This window comes from Neophocaena asiaeorientalis, unplaced genomic scaffold (genome assembly GCF_003031525.2).
Source record: "Neophocaena asiaeorientalis asiaeorientalis breed wild unplaced genomic scaffold, Neophocaena_asiaeorientalis_V1.1 scaffold134, whole genome shotgun sequence".
NCBI lineage: Eukaryota > Metazoa > Chordata > Mammalia > Artiodactyla > Phocoenidae > Neophocaena > Neophocaena asiaeorientalis.
The window spans coordinates 12292391-12308185 of NW_020185339.1; the positions used below are offsets into that span (position 1 = coordinate 12292391).

Genomic DNA, 15795 nt, shown 5'->3' on the forward strand with positions numbered 1-15795 from the left:
ATAAAAAAAAGAGTGTGTGTGTGTGTGTGTGTGTGTCCATGTGTGTGTCGGTGTAGATGAATATGCATATATAAAATTTTGTATATACACTATTTATTTTTAATTTTTACTTATTTTAGAAAAAGTGAATTAAATTCATTTCATTGGGAGAATTTCATAGCATCCTTTGAGATCACAGATTCTGCACTCCAGGGATGACTAGAGATAGTGGGTGAGGAGGTAACCTCAGAAACCTGGTTAGAAATGACTGAAGTCACAAGAAAGTCAGTGCTTCACTGTGGGTTTTCTCCCTCCAGGCAGTGATGAGCTGAAGCCAGAACAGCAGCACCCTCTGCCCTCCTACCTGGAATACAGGCACAATGCCTCCATTCGGGTGTACCAGACTGATTATTTTGCCAGCAAATGCGCGGAAAGTCCTGACAGCAACTCTAAGAGTTTTAACATTAAGCTTGGTGCAGAGATGGAGAGCCTGGGTGGAAAATGTGATCCCAATCAGCAAAAATTTTGTGACGGACCGCTGAAGCCACGCACGGCCTACAGGTTAGATGTATTACCGTCATTTTGCTAGAAGGGACGTGCTTCATCACTGGGCGCTCAGCTGTCTGGGCCTCTGATTCACACGAGCTCCTGTAGATTAATAACCTGCGTTACAAGAGTGCTCTACATTTTACTAGGTAATTTATAAAAGTTGTGTTCCTGCCTGCATTCACAGGTAATGTGTAAAGAAGGCTTTCGCATTGTGTAAAGAAGGCTTTCGCATTTTGCAAAAGCTCCAATTCGTTATGTGAAGAATTGAAGGTTCTTAATAGATTGTCCTTTCTCCTAAAACTTCTCTAGTATGAATCAGACAATTTACTTACCATGTTAACAATTGTGAAAATGTCCAAATAGAAAGATTGAGTTCAGGGAGACTCAAGACATATGAGGTTTTATCTTCCACTTTTAGTTGGAATTTACCTTCTAAGGCGTAAAAGACGAAAGTGCTCTTTGGTCCAGATAGAACCCTTGAAGGGAAAGGCCCGTGAATGAGTGGAAGCACCCTCTCCTCCCAGTAAGATGGCAGATGAAAAGGAGCAGATCTTTGGTTTGGCCCCAGGGAGCACTACTACAGCCAACAGGCCCTTCCATCTGTCGGAATTGTCTGTGCCCTTCATCTACACTATGCTCCCCGAAAGCAGGTATAAGTGTACACAGCCCCCCAAACCAGGATCCCCAAGAGATAGAGAACCTAGGCTTCCATCTTGGATATAAGGCCACAGGCATCCAAGATTAATACTTCTGCAGACGATGTGCCTTCTCTGTTGGGTGTTGGCAGAACTGATATCCAGCCAGTATGGCAGTCAGTCAGGTTCTCTATGGGCCAGTGTCCATTCTGGTTGGCAGTGTCCATGTCTTATTAACTCTTGCATATTTTGAGTATCACCCCTGAATTTTAGCAGAAACTTTTCTGCCAGCTCCAAAAGGAGACAGTGACACGGCATCATGTCATTCTTAGCCCCTCCCTTGTATCAACAAAGGCAGGCCAACAGTTTCCCTAAAACAGAGGACTCACTTTGAGCAGGAACTCTGTATAGCTACCTCTGCCCAGGACTCACCACAAAAGTGCTACTGCCACACAGCCAAGGTTGGCACCTCCAAAGTAAACACACACAAACTTATTAGTGATATTTGCTTGAGGAAAAGGCCATAGGAGCCTACCTGAAGGAGATGAGATCTCAGACAGAGCAAAGGAGAAATATAAAAGAGATCAGAGCGCCGGGATCCTTTAGTTCCTATTAGAATCAAGAGATGCCTCAGCTCCTTGGTCACTTGGGCTCCAGGAAATTTGAGGAAAAGTCTCCTAAGGGCTATTTTCTCTTTGTGGGTTGGAAAGTTGAGGCTGTTTTTGTTTGTTTTCTGGTTTGCTTTTTGAAAGAGAAGGAGAGAAGATGACTCATTACTATGTTTAAGAAAGAGAACAAGGGGCTTCCCTGGTGGCGCAGTGGTTGAGAGTCCGCCTGCCGATGCAGGGGACGCGGGTTCGTGCCCCGGTCCGGGAAGATCCCACATGCCGCGGAGCGGCTAGGCCCGTGAGCCATGGCCGCTGAGCCTGCGCGTCCGGAGCCTGTGCTCTGCAATGGGAGAGGCCACAACAGTGAGAGGCCTGCATACTGCAAAGAAAAAAAGAAAGAGAACAAGAAGCTAGAGAAAGTTCATGTGTGGACCAGGCCCCCAATCTCCCAGCACACTCCTTCCAGTCCATAACAGCAGCCAAGGTCCTAGCAAGAGGCCCTGCAATTGGAGTTCCAGCACTGCCACTTTTCAGCTGTGTAACCTTGTAAATGGCCTTTCAGTTCTCTAATTCTCACTTTCCTCATCTGCAAAACATCACAGGACTGTCCTGGGGAGTCATGTAGATGACAGATCAAACCTAGCCATGGCCCTTCTAGATTAAGGTCTTTCAGTGCTTCCCATTCATTTCCAGGAGCAAGTGAAGATTCCAGAGCAGGGCACACAAAGCCCCCGCCTCCTCCCTCCTGCCTGCCCCGCCAGCTTTGTCTCCCACCATTTGCCCCAAGTACACTCTGCCCTTTTGCTTTGCCCTGTTCCTCTGAGTTCCCTTAAATCTGGCTCTCTTAGACCCCTGAGCTTTTGCACATCCTTTTCACTCTATTTGGGATGCCCTCCACTCTCCCGTCTGACTGGTGAATTGCCTCATACACTTTAAAAGCTCAATCTGCAACTAGCCCGCGCCACCCCTGTTAACCCACAGCTGGGCAGTAGGGCCCTCAGCTACATTTCCACAGCACCCAGTCTCTACACCCCTCTAATCCTCCAGTTAGCAGTGGTTTTTTAGCCCTTTGTTTAATAGCCTACCCTCTTCACTAGGGTTCAAGAGCTCACAGTCCAATAGGGGAGACAGACATGACATCGGTCACAAAACAATATGGCAAGTACTGGGCACAAAAGAGACGCCACTAAGTGTTTATGAACAAACAAGGAAATGAGCCAAGATGCTCTGTGAAGAGTTACACATTCTTATTATAGCTTAATCACCTCCTGCCGTACTAATTTGTTTTCTAGGACACAGCTTTCCTCTATTTCTCCACATTTCGTTCGCTCCTGTGAACAGCATGCCACACAGATAATGCTTGATACGAGCACAGAGAACCGCATGCTGAGTGACCCCCCGTGTGGTAGCTGCTGAACCCAGGCTCTGTGCAGGCAGAGTTCTGCCTGTCTCATGACGATAATCGCCATGGTGACCCTCAATGCTCTCAGGCATCTTTTTCTTCAGAGAGAATAGGTAGACAGGAAGGAACATGGAAAAAGAAAAATTAGGATTGAAAAGACATGAGAAATGCTAGGTTTAGCTGATACGCAAGTTTATTATGTCAACGAATGCATAATGTGTTTCCGTTCATTGTTGGGTTCCTACTATCCGGGTATATAATTAGCGTTGTTCCATATGGGAAGAGAATGGGCGGATCATGATGGGTGAGAAGCAGTTTGGTGGTTGGGCAAGTGCTGATCTGTTTTTGTTTCTATTCTAAATAGAATAGCAATGTGACCACGATCAGGTTTCAGCTTCTCTTGACCTCATTTTCCTCAAATGAAGGAAATTGAACCACATGATCTGTAACTTTGTGCTATAGAATTCTGATTCGGGACACATTTAAAGTTGAAAAACTTACTATCAGATATCAGTTCATTAAAATAATCTTATAAACAGAAGACATGTCTGTAAAATATGGGCAGAAATGTTGAAGGACATAAGAGGGGTATAGGTAAATAAATGCTATGAAGTTTCAAAAGGCTTCCTGAAGGAGGTATCATTTTGGCTGGGCGCTGAAAAGTAGGGAAGAATTTGAAACTATGGAGATAGAGGCAAGAGGAGATTCACAGTGCAGAGGCAGAAATACACAGATTGTTTAGAGAAGAGCAAATACTCCCATTTGAAAGTGGGGGTCATGTAGAGGGGTAGTGGGGAAGACAAAAGCAGGAAGATAGGATGGGACAGGATTCTGAATAGGTGCTAATTGCTGGGCTAGGAAATGTGGTTGTGGTGTCCATTACTGGAAGGGTTTAAGGGCAGAGTTCCTGCAGACCTGCTAGTTTTAAGCCAAGCCTACAGTAAGTCATTATCTCCTTCCAGGGTTCCTAAAGGCCCTTATTCATCTGGATCCATTTTGTACTTTGCGTTTGCACCTATGAATCCCAGAATTCCAGAGCAGGACCTGTCAAGGTTGTTATACCCAATGCTTTTATTTTCACAGTTGAGAAGACTGAGGCATAAAGAACTTTGGGAACCATTCATCTAATCAGTGACAGTGAGAGCTAGACCTCAAACCCTATGCTTCCTAGCCCAGGCCCTTTTTGCCACCCCTCCAACAGAAGTCACTGCTGTTAAACCAAAACTAAGCCAAGAGGAAATAAGAGAAAGAGATTTGGACTAAGAGTCAGAAAGTACTGAGTTTGGTTTTCTTTTACCAGCTTTCTCTATGATCTTGAGTGAGAAATGGAATCTCCCCAAGCTTCAGGTTCCAAATCTCTGAAATAATATCATAACCTTCTTATATTGGAGAGGTTGGAGATGGTCAAATAGAATCATATTTATAAAAGTTCTTCACACTTACAAATCACTATACAAATAAAAGAAACTTTTTTTAACATCTTTATTGGAGTATAATTGCTTTACAATGTTGTGTTAGTTTCTGCTGTATAACAAAGTGAATCAGCTATACATATACATACATCCCCATATCTCCTCCCTCTTGCATCTCCCTCCCCCCCTCCCTATCCCACCCCTCTAAGTGGACACAAAGCACCGAGCTGATCTCCCTGTGCTATGTGGCTGCTTCCCACTAGCTATTTTACATTTGGTAGTGTATATATGTCCATGCCACTCTCTCACTTCGTCCCAGCTTACCCTTCCCCCTCCCCGTGTTCTCAAGTCCATTCTCTATGTCTACATCTTTATTCCTGTCCTGCCCCTAGGTTCTTCAGAACCTTTTTTTTTTTTTAGGTTCCGTATATATGTGTTAGCATACAGTATTTCTTTTTCTCTTTCTGACTTACTTCACTTTGTAGGACAGTCTCTAGGTCCATCCACCTCACTACAAATAACTCAATTTCGTTTCTTTTTATGGCTGAGTAATATTCCATTGTATATATGTGCCACATCTTCTTTATCCATTCATCTGTCGATGGGCATTTAGGTTGCTTCCATGTCCTGGCTATTGTAAATAGTGCTGCAATGAACGTTGTGGTACATGTCTCTTTTTGAATTATGGTTTTCTCAGGGTATATGCCCAGTAGTGGATTGCTGGGTCATATGGTAGTTGTATTCTTAGTTTTTTAAGGAACCTCCATACTGTTCTCCATAGTGACTGTATCAATCTACATTCCTACCAACAGTGCAAAAGGGTTCCCTTTTCTCCACACCCTCTCCAGCATTTACTGTTTGTAGGTTTTTTGATGATGGGCATTCAGACTGGTGTGAGGTGATACCTCATTGAAGTTTTGATTTGCATTTCCCTAATGATTAGAGATGTCGAGCATCCTTTCATGTGTTTGTTGGCAATCTGTATATCTTCTCTGGAGAAGTGTCTATTTAGGTCTTCTGCCATTTTTGGACTGGGTTGTTTGTTTTTTTTGATATTGAGCTGCATGAGCTGCTTGTATATTTTGGAGATTAATCCTTTGACAGTTCCTTCGTTTGCAAATATTTTCTCCCATTCTGAGGGTTGTAAAGGAAACTCTTTTCATGGGAGAGACTCCTTTCAATGTCCAAAGGTATAATACATTAGCAACACACACCAACTCCTCCCCTCCCACTTAATGTGTGTTGACTGCTTGTTACCCTTTGGGGACATTGCACAATACCTCCATCAACAGTCTGTTATTCCTGGAAGTACAACTTTTGACTTGGAAGGTTTCTTTTAGAGATGGAAATTATAGATGTGATTGATCAGTATCAGCTTGAAGATGATACCTGGACCTGGGTATGAGTGAGAAGGAGAGGGCAAAAGGTCAGAACAATTTGTCCTGGCTGGTACTAATGTTGGTACTACTTCAGCATTATTACAGGATGTGCCCAGATACTTTTGGGTTGAGCAAATCTAGATTTTTTTTTTAAGGAAAAAAGAATCGTCCATTACTTTTCCTATGATTTAAATTAACCCTAGAAAAAGTTTTCCCATATAAACTGATCCTCATATTCTCAGTAAACCTATAGTCTAGGAAACTTCAGGATAGAACAGACTGAAGAGGTCACCCAAGCCAATCTATAACTTAGTGCAGGGCTGCTGTCCTACAGATTCCCTGAGAGCTGGTTCTCCAGTCTCTGCTTACACACCCTCAATGACTGGAAGCTCACTACCTATGAGGCAGCTCATACTCTAGATGTTAGAAAGTGATTTTTTGTTCCCATATCGCCCTATGACTTCAGCCTACTAAGCTTAGTTTTACATTCAAGAATGTAAACCTCGAGGTGATAGGGACTTATTCTTTGCAGTATATCCAGCTCCTGGCCAGGTACTGGCACACAGTAGGGGCTCAATAAATATTTGATGAATAAATGAATGAATGCATGAATGCACGAACCCAGGGCTATCTGATTTCATAATTCATACCCTACTCTACATACATATTGACCAGGTGACCACCCTGTTTCTCCTTGACCTTACTGTGGTTTTCTTTTCAGAATCAGCATTCGGGCTTTTACCCAGCTATTTGATGAGGACCTGAAGGAATTCACAAAGCCACTCTATTCAGACACATTTTTCTCTTTGCCCATCACCACTGAGTCAGGTAAGGCTAACCTTTCCATCGACTTTACATAGTCTGCCAAACACCATGTCACCTACAAGAGCCTCTAGTGGGGAGATCTGGGGACTTGGCTGATGGTGGTAAGGGGAACATTTATTTTTGCTTGGGTTTTAATCTTTATATGATCATGGATTGATGTGGATTAGAGGAATTTCACAACTTCTGTAGCAGAATGGACTGAAAGGGGATTAATCGTGTAAAGAAGTTAGAAAGAAATACCAGATTTTTTTCCTATTAAACGTGAATTTTTTAAAAAAACATTCAAATCAAGAGCTTGCACAGGCCAAAACAGAAGTAGGTACAAAAGGCTTTCAAGTCGTTAGTGGGAATGTGTATATGAAATGTATACACAGAAATGCATAGGAAAAAAAGACTAGAAGGAAAAAACACCAAAGTATTAATGATGAATATCTCAGAGTAGTGGGATTACAGGTGACTTTTTTCCTTTTGTTTATTATACGTTGCTTTCACATGATACAAAATGTGAACTTGGCTTTACATACATTTATGTTAGAGGGAAAGCCTGAGTAATAATAGTAGCTAATTTTACTTTTCATCCTGTGAAGCAGCAGTTTTCAGCATTGTGCTTAGAATATACCTGATCCTCACTACCACCTTTCGAGGTAGATCCTATTATCATCCCCATTTTAAAGGTGAGGATTTGAGATACCAAGAGTTTATGTAACTTGCCCAAGATAGCAGAGCTGCAATTCTGGTACTTTCTGCCTGACCTCTTAACCTCGGCACTGCTCAGATTCAGAATATTTCCAACATGCTGAGAATGGCTTTATTTTTTAGCACATTGTTCTTTGATACCATTATCTGCCCAGCCTTTCCCTGTACCCAGCCTTCCAAAATGCTTGGTCTCAGGAAGTTCTTCTTTATAGCTAAAACAGTCTCTCGTGCTGTATGACAAAAGATGACTCAGCCTCACAAACACTCCCATCTATTTATGCCAAATATAGGGATAATTTCCCACTTTTCAAACCAAAAAGGGATCAGAACACAGGAGGATTTAGATGTGTTTGCTTATAATTTAATGTTAAGTAAGGGATTTGTAAACACAATTCTTCCCTATTTAAATTATTGTTATACAACAAAAATTGTATGTAGTCCAGTAAAGGAAGATAGTAAACATATATCCAAAAAAGAATATTAACCACAGTAAAAGGAACATGACTGTGTTGATTTGGTAAGTCTTGAAAAGCACATTGAATAAACAAATCCAAGGGCTTAAAATGCAACTTCAGAAATGGACTACTCCACAGACCTAAATGTAAGAGCTAAAATGATCAAACTTTTAAAAGAAAACATAGGAGTAAATCTTTGTGACCTCGACGTAGGAAATGGTTTCTTAGCTATGATACCAAAAGCACAAGCAACAACAACAACAAACTAGGTAAATGGGACTTAATTAAAATTCAAAACTCTTGTGCTTCAAAGGACACCATAAAGGAAGTGAAAAGACAACCCACAGAATGGGAGAAACTATTTGCAAATCATATATCTGATAAAGGTCAAGTATCCAGAACATACAGAACACTTACAACTCAATAATAAAAAGACAAATAACACAATGTAAAAATGGGTAAAGGATGTGAATAGACATTTCGCCAAAGACAATACATAAATGTCCGATAAGCACATGGAAAGATGCTCAACATCATTAGACATTAGGGAAATGCAAATCATAACCACAATAAAATACTACTTCACACCCACTAGAATGGCTATCATCAAAAAGACAATAACAAGTGTTAGTAAGGATATGGAGAAATCTGAACCCTTATACATTGCTTGTAGAATGTATCAACAAAATGGTGTAACTTCTTTGGAAAATAGTTTTGCAATTTCTCAAAATATTAAACCTAGAGTTACCCTGTGACCCAGCAATTCCACTCCTAAGTGTATACCCAAGAGAAATTAAAATAAAAACTTGTATATGGAGATTCATAGCAGCTTTATTCATAATAACCAAAAAAATAGAACCCAAATGTCCATCAATGGCTGAACGGATAAACAAAATGTGATATATCCACACAGTGGAATATTATTCAGCATAAAAAGGAATGAAATACTGATACATGCCACAACATGGATGAACCTTGAAAGCATGCTAAGTGAAAGAAGCCAATCACAAACAAAGCACATACTTATTACTCAATTTATTGTCCAGAATAGGCAAATCTATGAAGACAAAGTAGATTAGTGGTTGCCAGGGTCTAGGGAGAGGGAATGAAGAATGACTGCTAAGGGGCATTGGGGATTCTTTTAGGGGGGTGATGAAAATGTTATAAAATTGAATGTAAAATAATTGATTGAATTGTGCAGTTTAAATTGGTGAATAGTATGGCATGTGAATTATATTTCAATAGACTGCTTTTAAAATGGGCTACCTGTTCAAAAACTCCCAGTGCCAGTATTGAACCAGATAATAAAAATGGAATTTCATTAAAATAATTCTGAGCGATTCACTGGCTTTGCCAATGTCCCAGATGCTGTAAAACATGTTTCATACCAGTGAAATAGCATCTTTACCTTGGTGGCAAACTGCTGGCCTTTATCTCAAGTGCCCCAAAGCTTTACATACAAGCATAGATGAAGTCCCAAATTCCTTTATACGTGGAACACCATTGACTCCAAAAGTATAATGACCAACCTGCTGTCACTTGGTAGTAGCCAATGTCTCATCTGTTCAGCTGCGTACCGCTTAGCCTTTCGGTAGTAAATGCCTTAGTGTGGCCATCGTTTGAATCCTTCTGTAATAACGTTCCTAGGGAGATGGGGTTCCAATAGCTATCTTACTGGTTCTTTAACACTAATTTTCCCACCTGGGTTTGTTGTTGCCCTCTGGATTATTGTAGAGCCTTTGTTTGGAGTTATTGAAGGTGTGAGTGCTGGTCTGTTCTTAATTGGCATGCTGGTAGCTGTTGTTGCCTTATTAATCTGCAGACAGAAAGCCAGGTGAGTACAAAGATCCCTTTGGCAATTGGGTCCACAATTTTAAAGATGCAACTGAAAATGCTCTTTAGCCTGAAAAGTAAGGAGGGAAAAATCATTTAATTTCTCCAGGTTAAATCACCTTTGTTTGTTCAGAAAAACAAGAATCAAACCCTAAAACCATGACTCACTTTTTTCAGCCTCTCTACGTAACCACTGCTGAGTCTTGCCCTCACCAAATGACTGAGGGGCCATCTGTAGCCTCATTTGGATGTGAAATAGCTCCTTTGGCACAGGAAAAAAAAATCGTGTGTGTGGTTCAGTTACCTCACGAAGACAGAGATGTCTGCATATTGTGTGCCCAAATACTTTTCTGAAATATGCTGAAAAGTATGGTTGACATCTCCATTTTGTGGCTCATATCTGCCATGCTAACTTAAGAAGGGACCAAAAAGAACTAAACAGCATGTGGCCCCGGTGCCATGCCCTCTTCTCTTAGGGAATTTCTTTTCTTTGGCATGTCCTCTCTCTTCCAGTCGTGTCTTGCCTCTAAGGTTTACTCTGTGTGTGTGTGTGTTTATAGAAAGCTTTACTGAGAGTGTGGGAAGTGATTATGACCTGTAGCCAAAAACCAGAAGACAAATCTCCAGCTATTGCAGGATGGTTTCCTAGTGGGAAAAATCTATTTCTTCTTTATGTTCTCCCTCACTTTTCCCTCCCTCAAAGGGATGTTGGCTGAGTGTAAAATATACACGTACTGAAAAATCCATATTTGCACAAACATGCACAGCCTTACCATAAATGGAGAAATTTGTTTAAATTATTTCATAATCAGAATATAAGTCCTCTCCCTTGGGTTTCAGCCATGGTCGAGAAAGGCCCTCTGCCCGCCTGAGTATTCGTCGGGATCGACCACTGTCTGTCCACTTGAACCTGGGCCAAAAAGGGTGAGCACATTTTCCTTCACTTCATTTATTGAAAGATGAGTTGACTGTATTACGTGACATTTGCTAATGAGATCTTTCTCCTTTTGGCTTTTCTTCACAGTAACCGGAAGACTTCTTGGTAAGAGAGAGAACTCATTAGTTACTGTATTATCTGCTTTTGAAATGTAACTGGGGCTGGGTATGGCATTTTCCCTGTTCTTCAGTAATTTTCTTTTCCTTCTATTATATTTTTAACTATAGCCCCATAAAAGTAAACCAGTTTGAAGGACACTTCATGAAGCTGCAGGCCGACTCCAACTACCTTCTATCCAAGGAATACGAGGTACAACTCAGAGGCAGTGATGCTTTAGCACCCCTGGTCCTTAGCAGAATTTCCCTCCAAGCCTTCACTGTGGATTCACAGGCTGATTGGGCTCAGGAGTTAGGTGGGCACTTAGGGTCTCAGCTGAGCATTCTTTTGTGCCTGAATCCATTCCCTGCACAATATACCACCTAGTCTCAGAGGCCATTTTGATCTCTGGAATAGTACAGCAGACAAAGCGCTACCCAGACCAGATGGTAAGAAAGAATTGACAAACTTCAAATGCAAACCAATGCTGTCAGTTGTTTTTTTTTTAACATCTTTATTGGAGTATAATTGCTTTACAATGTTGTGTTAGTTTCTGCTGTATAACAAAGTGAATCAGCTATACGTATACATACATCCCCATATCCCCTCCCTCTTGTGCCTCCCTCCCACCCTCCCTATCCCACCCCTCTAGGTGGGCACAAAGCACGGAGCTGATCTCCCTGTGCTATGCGGCTGCTTCCCACTAGCTATCTATTTTACATTTGGTAGTGTATGTATGTCCATGCCACTCTCCCACTTCGTCCCAGCTTACCTTTCCCCCTCCCCGTGTCCTCACGTCCATTCTGTACGTCTGTGTCTTTATTCCTGTCCTGCCCCTAGGTTCATCAGAACCATTTTTTTTTTTAGATTCCATATATATGTGTTAGCATAGGTATTTGAGGGGCCATCCACCTCACTACAAATAACTCAATTTCGTTTCTTTTTATGGCTAATATTCCATTGTATATATGAGCCACTTCTTCTTTATCCATTCATCTGTTGATGGGCATTTAGGTGGCTTCCATGTCCTGGCTATTGTAAATAGTGCTGCAATGAACATTGAGGTGCACGTATCTTTTTGAATGACGGTTTTCTCAGGGTATATGCCCAGTAGTGGGATTGCTGGGTTGTATGGTAGTTCTATTTGTAGTTTTTTAAAGAACCTCCATACTGTTCTCCATAGTGGCTGTATCAATTTACATTCCCAGCAACAGTGCAAGAGGGTTCCCTTTTCTCCACAGCCTCTCCAGCATTTATCGTTTGTAGATTTTTTGATGCTGGCCATTCTGACCGGTGTGAAGTGATACCTCATTGTGGTTTTGATTTGCATTTCTCTAATGATTAGTGATGCTGAGCATCTTTCATGCATTTGTTTTATACAGATTGCTGTCAGTTATTTAAGCTGGCCTTTTGCTGGCCTGGGAGACAATGTGGTTTGGTGAAAAGTGCCCAGGCTTTGGATTCAGTTCCCAGCTTTGCCACCTGTGTGACCTGGGGCAAGTGAATTATCCTGTCTGAGCCTCATCTGTAAAATGGAGATGAGACTACCTCCTGTGGGGCTCTCGTGGGGATCAGAGCTGATGCACAGAGGTTGGATAGGAGACATTCCACAAATGCAGCTAGTGTAACATATGGTTATAGTATTATGTATCTCAGGGACTGTCTGATTTGCCCTTTTCTATCTCACATTCTTCACCTGCAAACTTATTTTTGACCTAACAGGACCTAAAAGACGTGGGTCGAAACCAGTCATGTGACATTGCACTCTTGCCAGAGAATAGAGGGAAAAATCGATACAACAATATATTGCCCTGTAAGTTTTGTGTTGAAATTTGTAATACTGTCTTCCTCTAGCCATTTTTTCTCTTTTCCATGAGTAAAATGGGGCAAAGCAATATGGTATAGCTGGATATGGGAGATCAGAGGCTCTGAAAAGTCTTTAAAAAGAAATGACCTGTATGTTATTGCACTTCCCTCCAGGGAGATAACAACCAGCTGAGATTCTGGCTCTGAGAGGCCTCCTATGCTGTTGACATTTCACCATGTGGTCCTAATGCTTCTCCTTATAGAGGCCTAAGAGCAGTAACAGGGTTAACAATAAGGGCCAAGCTGGGTTTACTGAAAGTCTGTAGTTAGCAATTTTATATATTTTTTGTTTGTTTGTTTATTTATATATGTACATATATTTATGTGTTATCCTTACCCAATTAGGTGAAGCAATAGAAGGTAGTTTTTCTGGATTGTATTCATTCTAGCAGTGAAAGGGAGCTGGCCACTCCATCGGGCAAATGATATGGTATTACAAAGGAAGGCACAGAGGGGGCTTCAGAGAGCATTTGGCTCGTCTGCTTGTGTGTTTCCGGGTCACCTGTGCAACCAGAGGCAAGTTAGTGATCCTGTCTGAGCCTCATCTGCAAAATGGAGAGGAGAATACCTCCCCCGTGGGGCTGTCATGGGGGTCAGAGCTAACACACATCAAACACCAAGCATTCTGTAAACAGGAGAATCGCCATGACTCGCTGACAAATCTCTGTCAATAAACTTCCTTGCAGATGATGCCTCTCGAGTGAAGCTGTCCAATGTGGATGATGACCCGTGCTCTGACTATATTAATGCCAGCTACATCCCTGTAAGTGAACCAACCACGGGGCCATAGTAACTGGGAGGAAGCTTTGACGGGTGGCTATGCTGGAGACAGCCCTCCTCCAACACGCTCCCACCGTTCTAAGGTCTGGAAACATGTCAGTTTTAGAGAAAAAAAAGATATGTCTGATTGCCGTAAAACACAGGCTGTCCTATTCAGTCACTGCTAAGGCCCAGTTTTCAAAATGGCTCTAGTCACATATGATTATAATGAGCCCAGGAGGCATTTTCAAAGGTCATTTTCGCTCTGCAGCCCTTAGTCAAGATTAGAGCTCCCTGAGGAAGCTAGACCTCCACGGCTAAGGCTGCCTAGCTAGGGAAGCTGATTCAAAGTTATGTGGATTTTTGAAAACCACAGACACAACTCAAAGGTTGTGCCAAACCTTTGGGCTCAGATTCTGGCTAGCATTTCGCCAGCTTCCTACGGCACCTACAGTGGAAAAAGCTTTAAGGTCAGACAGACCCTGTTTGAATCCCATCTCTGCCCCTTGCTGACTCTAGGACCTCGGGCAAGTTATGTCAATTCTGTGGGCCTCCATTTCCTTTTCCAAAAAAAGTGAGGATAATATTTACCTCAAATAATCCTCCATTCAGTCCATAAACACTATATAGTAAAGTGGAAGTCAGACTCTGAGCTGTGTACAAGGAGAGGGTCAGATGGAATCCTAACCCTCAGGGAACTCTCAGCAGAGTTGTGGCATCAGGAAATGACAAGGTGGGCGATGCCCTTGACAGGCTCGAATGGTGCTTCTCCAACATTAACATATATCCACATCATCTGCGGGTCTTGTTAAAATGAAGCTTCTGACGGGACTTCCCTGGCGGTCCAGTGGTTAAGACTCTGTGCTTCCACTGCAGGGGGCACGGGTTTGATCCCTGGTTGGGGAACTAAGATCCCACATGCTACGCGTCTCGGCCAAAAAAAAAAAATGCAGCTTCTGATTCAGCAGGACTGGGGTGGGACCTGGGATTCTGTATTTCTAACAGGCTCCCAGATGATCCCTGTGCCACTGGTCTGAGGACCACTCTCTGAGTAGCGAGAGGCTATAGGTTGCTGCAGGAGCTTCTGGGAGAACATCCTCCAGCAGAAAGATAAAGGAAGGCTCAGCAGAGCAGGCACCATGCTGAGACTTGGAGGATAAATAAGGATTCGCCCGACGAGAGGCAGTGGGTAGAGCGGGGATGGGTGTGGCAGAGGTGACACAGTGTAGAGGCCCTGAGGAGAGGCAAGGAGAGAAAGAGCTTCTACTGGGATCTGCAAGTAATCCCATGCTGCTGGAGTGCAGGATGTGTGGGTGAAAATATCCTAGCTCATAGAGTTGTGGTTACAATTAAATAAGATCTGTGAAAATCCTGACCCACAACATGTTATAGGGTGGATGCTCAATAAACAGTGGGTCCTCTTCCCTTAAGTTTCCCTTGCATGGTATCTCTTACCAACAACCCAAAGTCAAGTACCTGAAATGACTAAAACTCTTCTATGTTAAATAGGGAAAGAGCCTGATCAATGTTAGTTCCTCAGACAGTCCATACACACACATACACACACGCACGCACGCACATGCGCGCACACACAGGTATATATATTTACACTCATAATTGAGGGTGAAGTGTTTTCTAAATTATTGCCTGAGTCCTCCACTGCCTTTAAGAATAAACACAACCTAATAAAAAGGAACTTGGCTCTTAACAATAGGTCAGTGTTCCGGCCTTTGTCCTTCCTGCTTCCAAGCCTTGACATGTGTTAGTATCTTTTTTCTCCAGTCAGGGCCCTGGCAAAGACTTACATCTCACCTAATCTGCAGAGCTAACCCTTTGTTTAGAGTTGTGAAGAGGCCCATTGTTTTTGACTCTCCACATTGTAAATTCATTGCAGGGCAACAACTTCAGGAGAGAATACATCGCTACTCAGGGACCTCTTCCCGGCACCAAGGATGACTTCTGGAAAATGGCGTGGGAACAGAATGTTCACAACATCGTCATGGTGACCCAGTGTGTGGAGAAGGGCCGAGTGAGTAAACGGTCTTCCTGACATACCAACCTCGCTTTCCTCCACCTGGTGTAATTCTACTCCCCATCTCCATCAGAAGTTAAAGACCAGGGCTTCCCTGGTGGCGCAGTGGTTGAGAGTCCGCCTGCCGATGCAGGGGACGTGGGTAGGTTCGTGTCCCGGTCCGGGAGGATCCCACATGCCACGGAGCGGCTGGGCCCGTGAGCCATGGCCGCTGAGCCTGCGCGTCCGGAGCCTGTGCTCCACAACGGGAGAGGCCGCAACAGTGAGAGGCCCACGTACAGCAAAAAAAAAAAAAAAAAAAAAAAAAAAAAAAAGGAATTAAACACAAAAAA

At 42.6% G+C, this 15795-nt stretch overlaps 1 protein-coding gene across 2 annotated transcripts in view; it reads left to right on the forward strand.

Annotated features, from left to right (window-relative positions):
* Positions 1 to 15795, forward strand: part of PTPRB (protein tyrosine phosphatase receptor type B) — a 113892-nt gene that overhangs the window by 82215 nt on the left and 15882 nt on the right. For both annotated transcript variants that reach the window (XM_024736754.1, XM_024736755.1), the window contains 9 exons: positions 297 to 540; positions 6686 to 6792; positions 9675 to 9774; positions 10614 to 10697; positions 10798 to 10815; positions 10938 to 11019; positions 12529 to 12619; positions 13359 to 13435; positions 15326 to 15460. In XM_024736754.1, coding sequence (XP_024592522.1) covers positions 297 to 540; positions 6686 to 6792; positions 9675 to 9774; positions 10614 to 10697; positions 10798 to 10815; positions 10938 to 11019; positions 12529 to 12619; positions 13359 to 13435; positions 15326 to 15460 — 938 coding nt within the window. The remainder of the gene's footprint in view (positions 1 to 296; positions 541 to 6685; positions 6793 to 9674; positions 9775 to 10613; positions 10698 to 10797; positions 10816 to 10937; positions 11020 to 12528; positions 12620 to 13358; positions 13436 to 15325; positions 15461 to 15795) is intronic.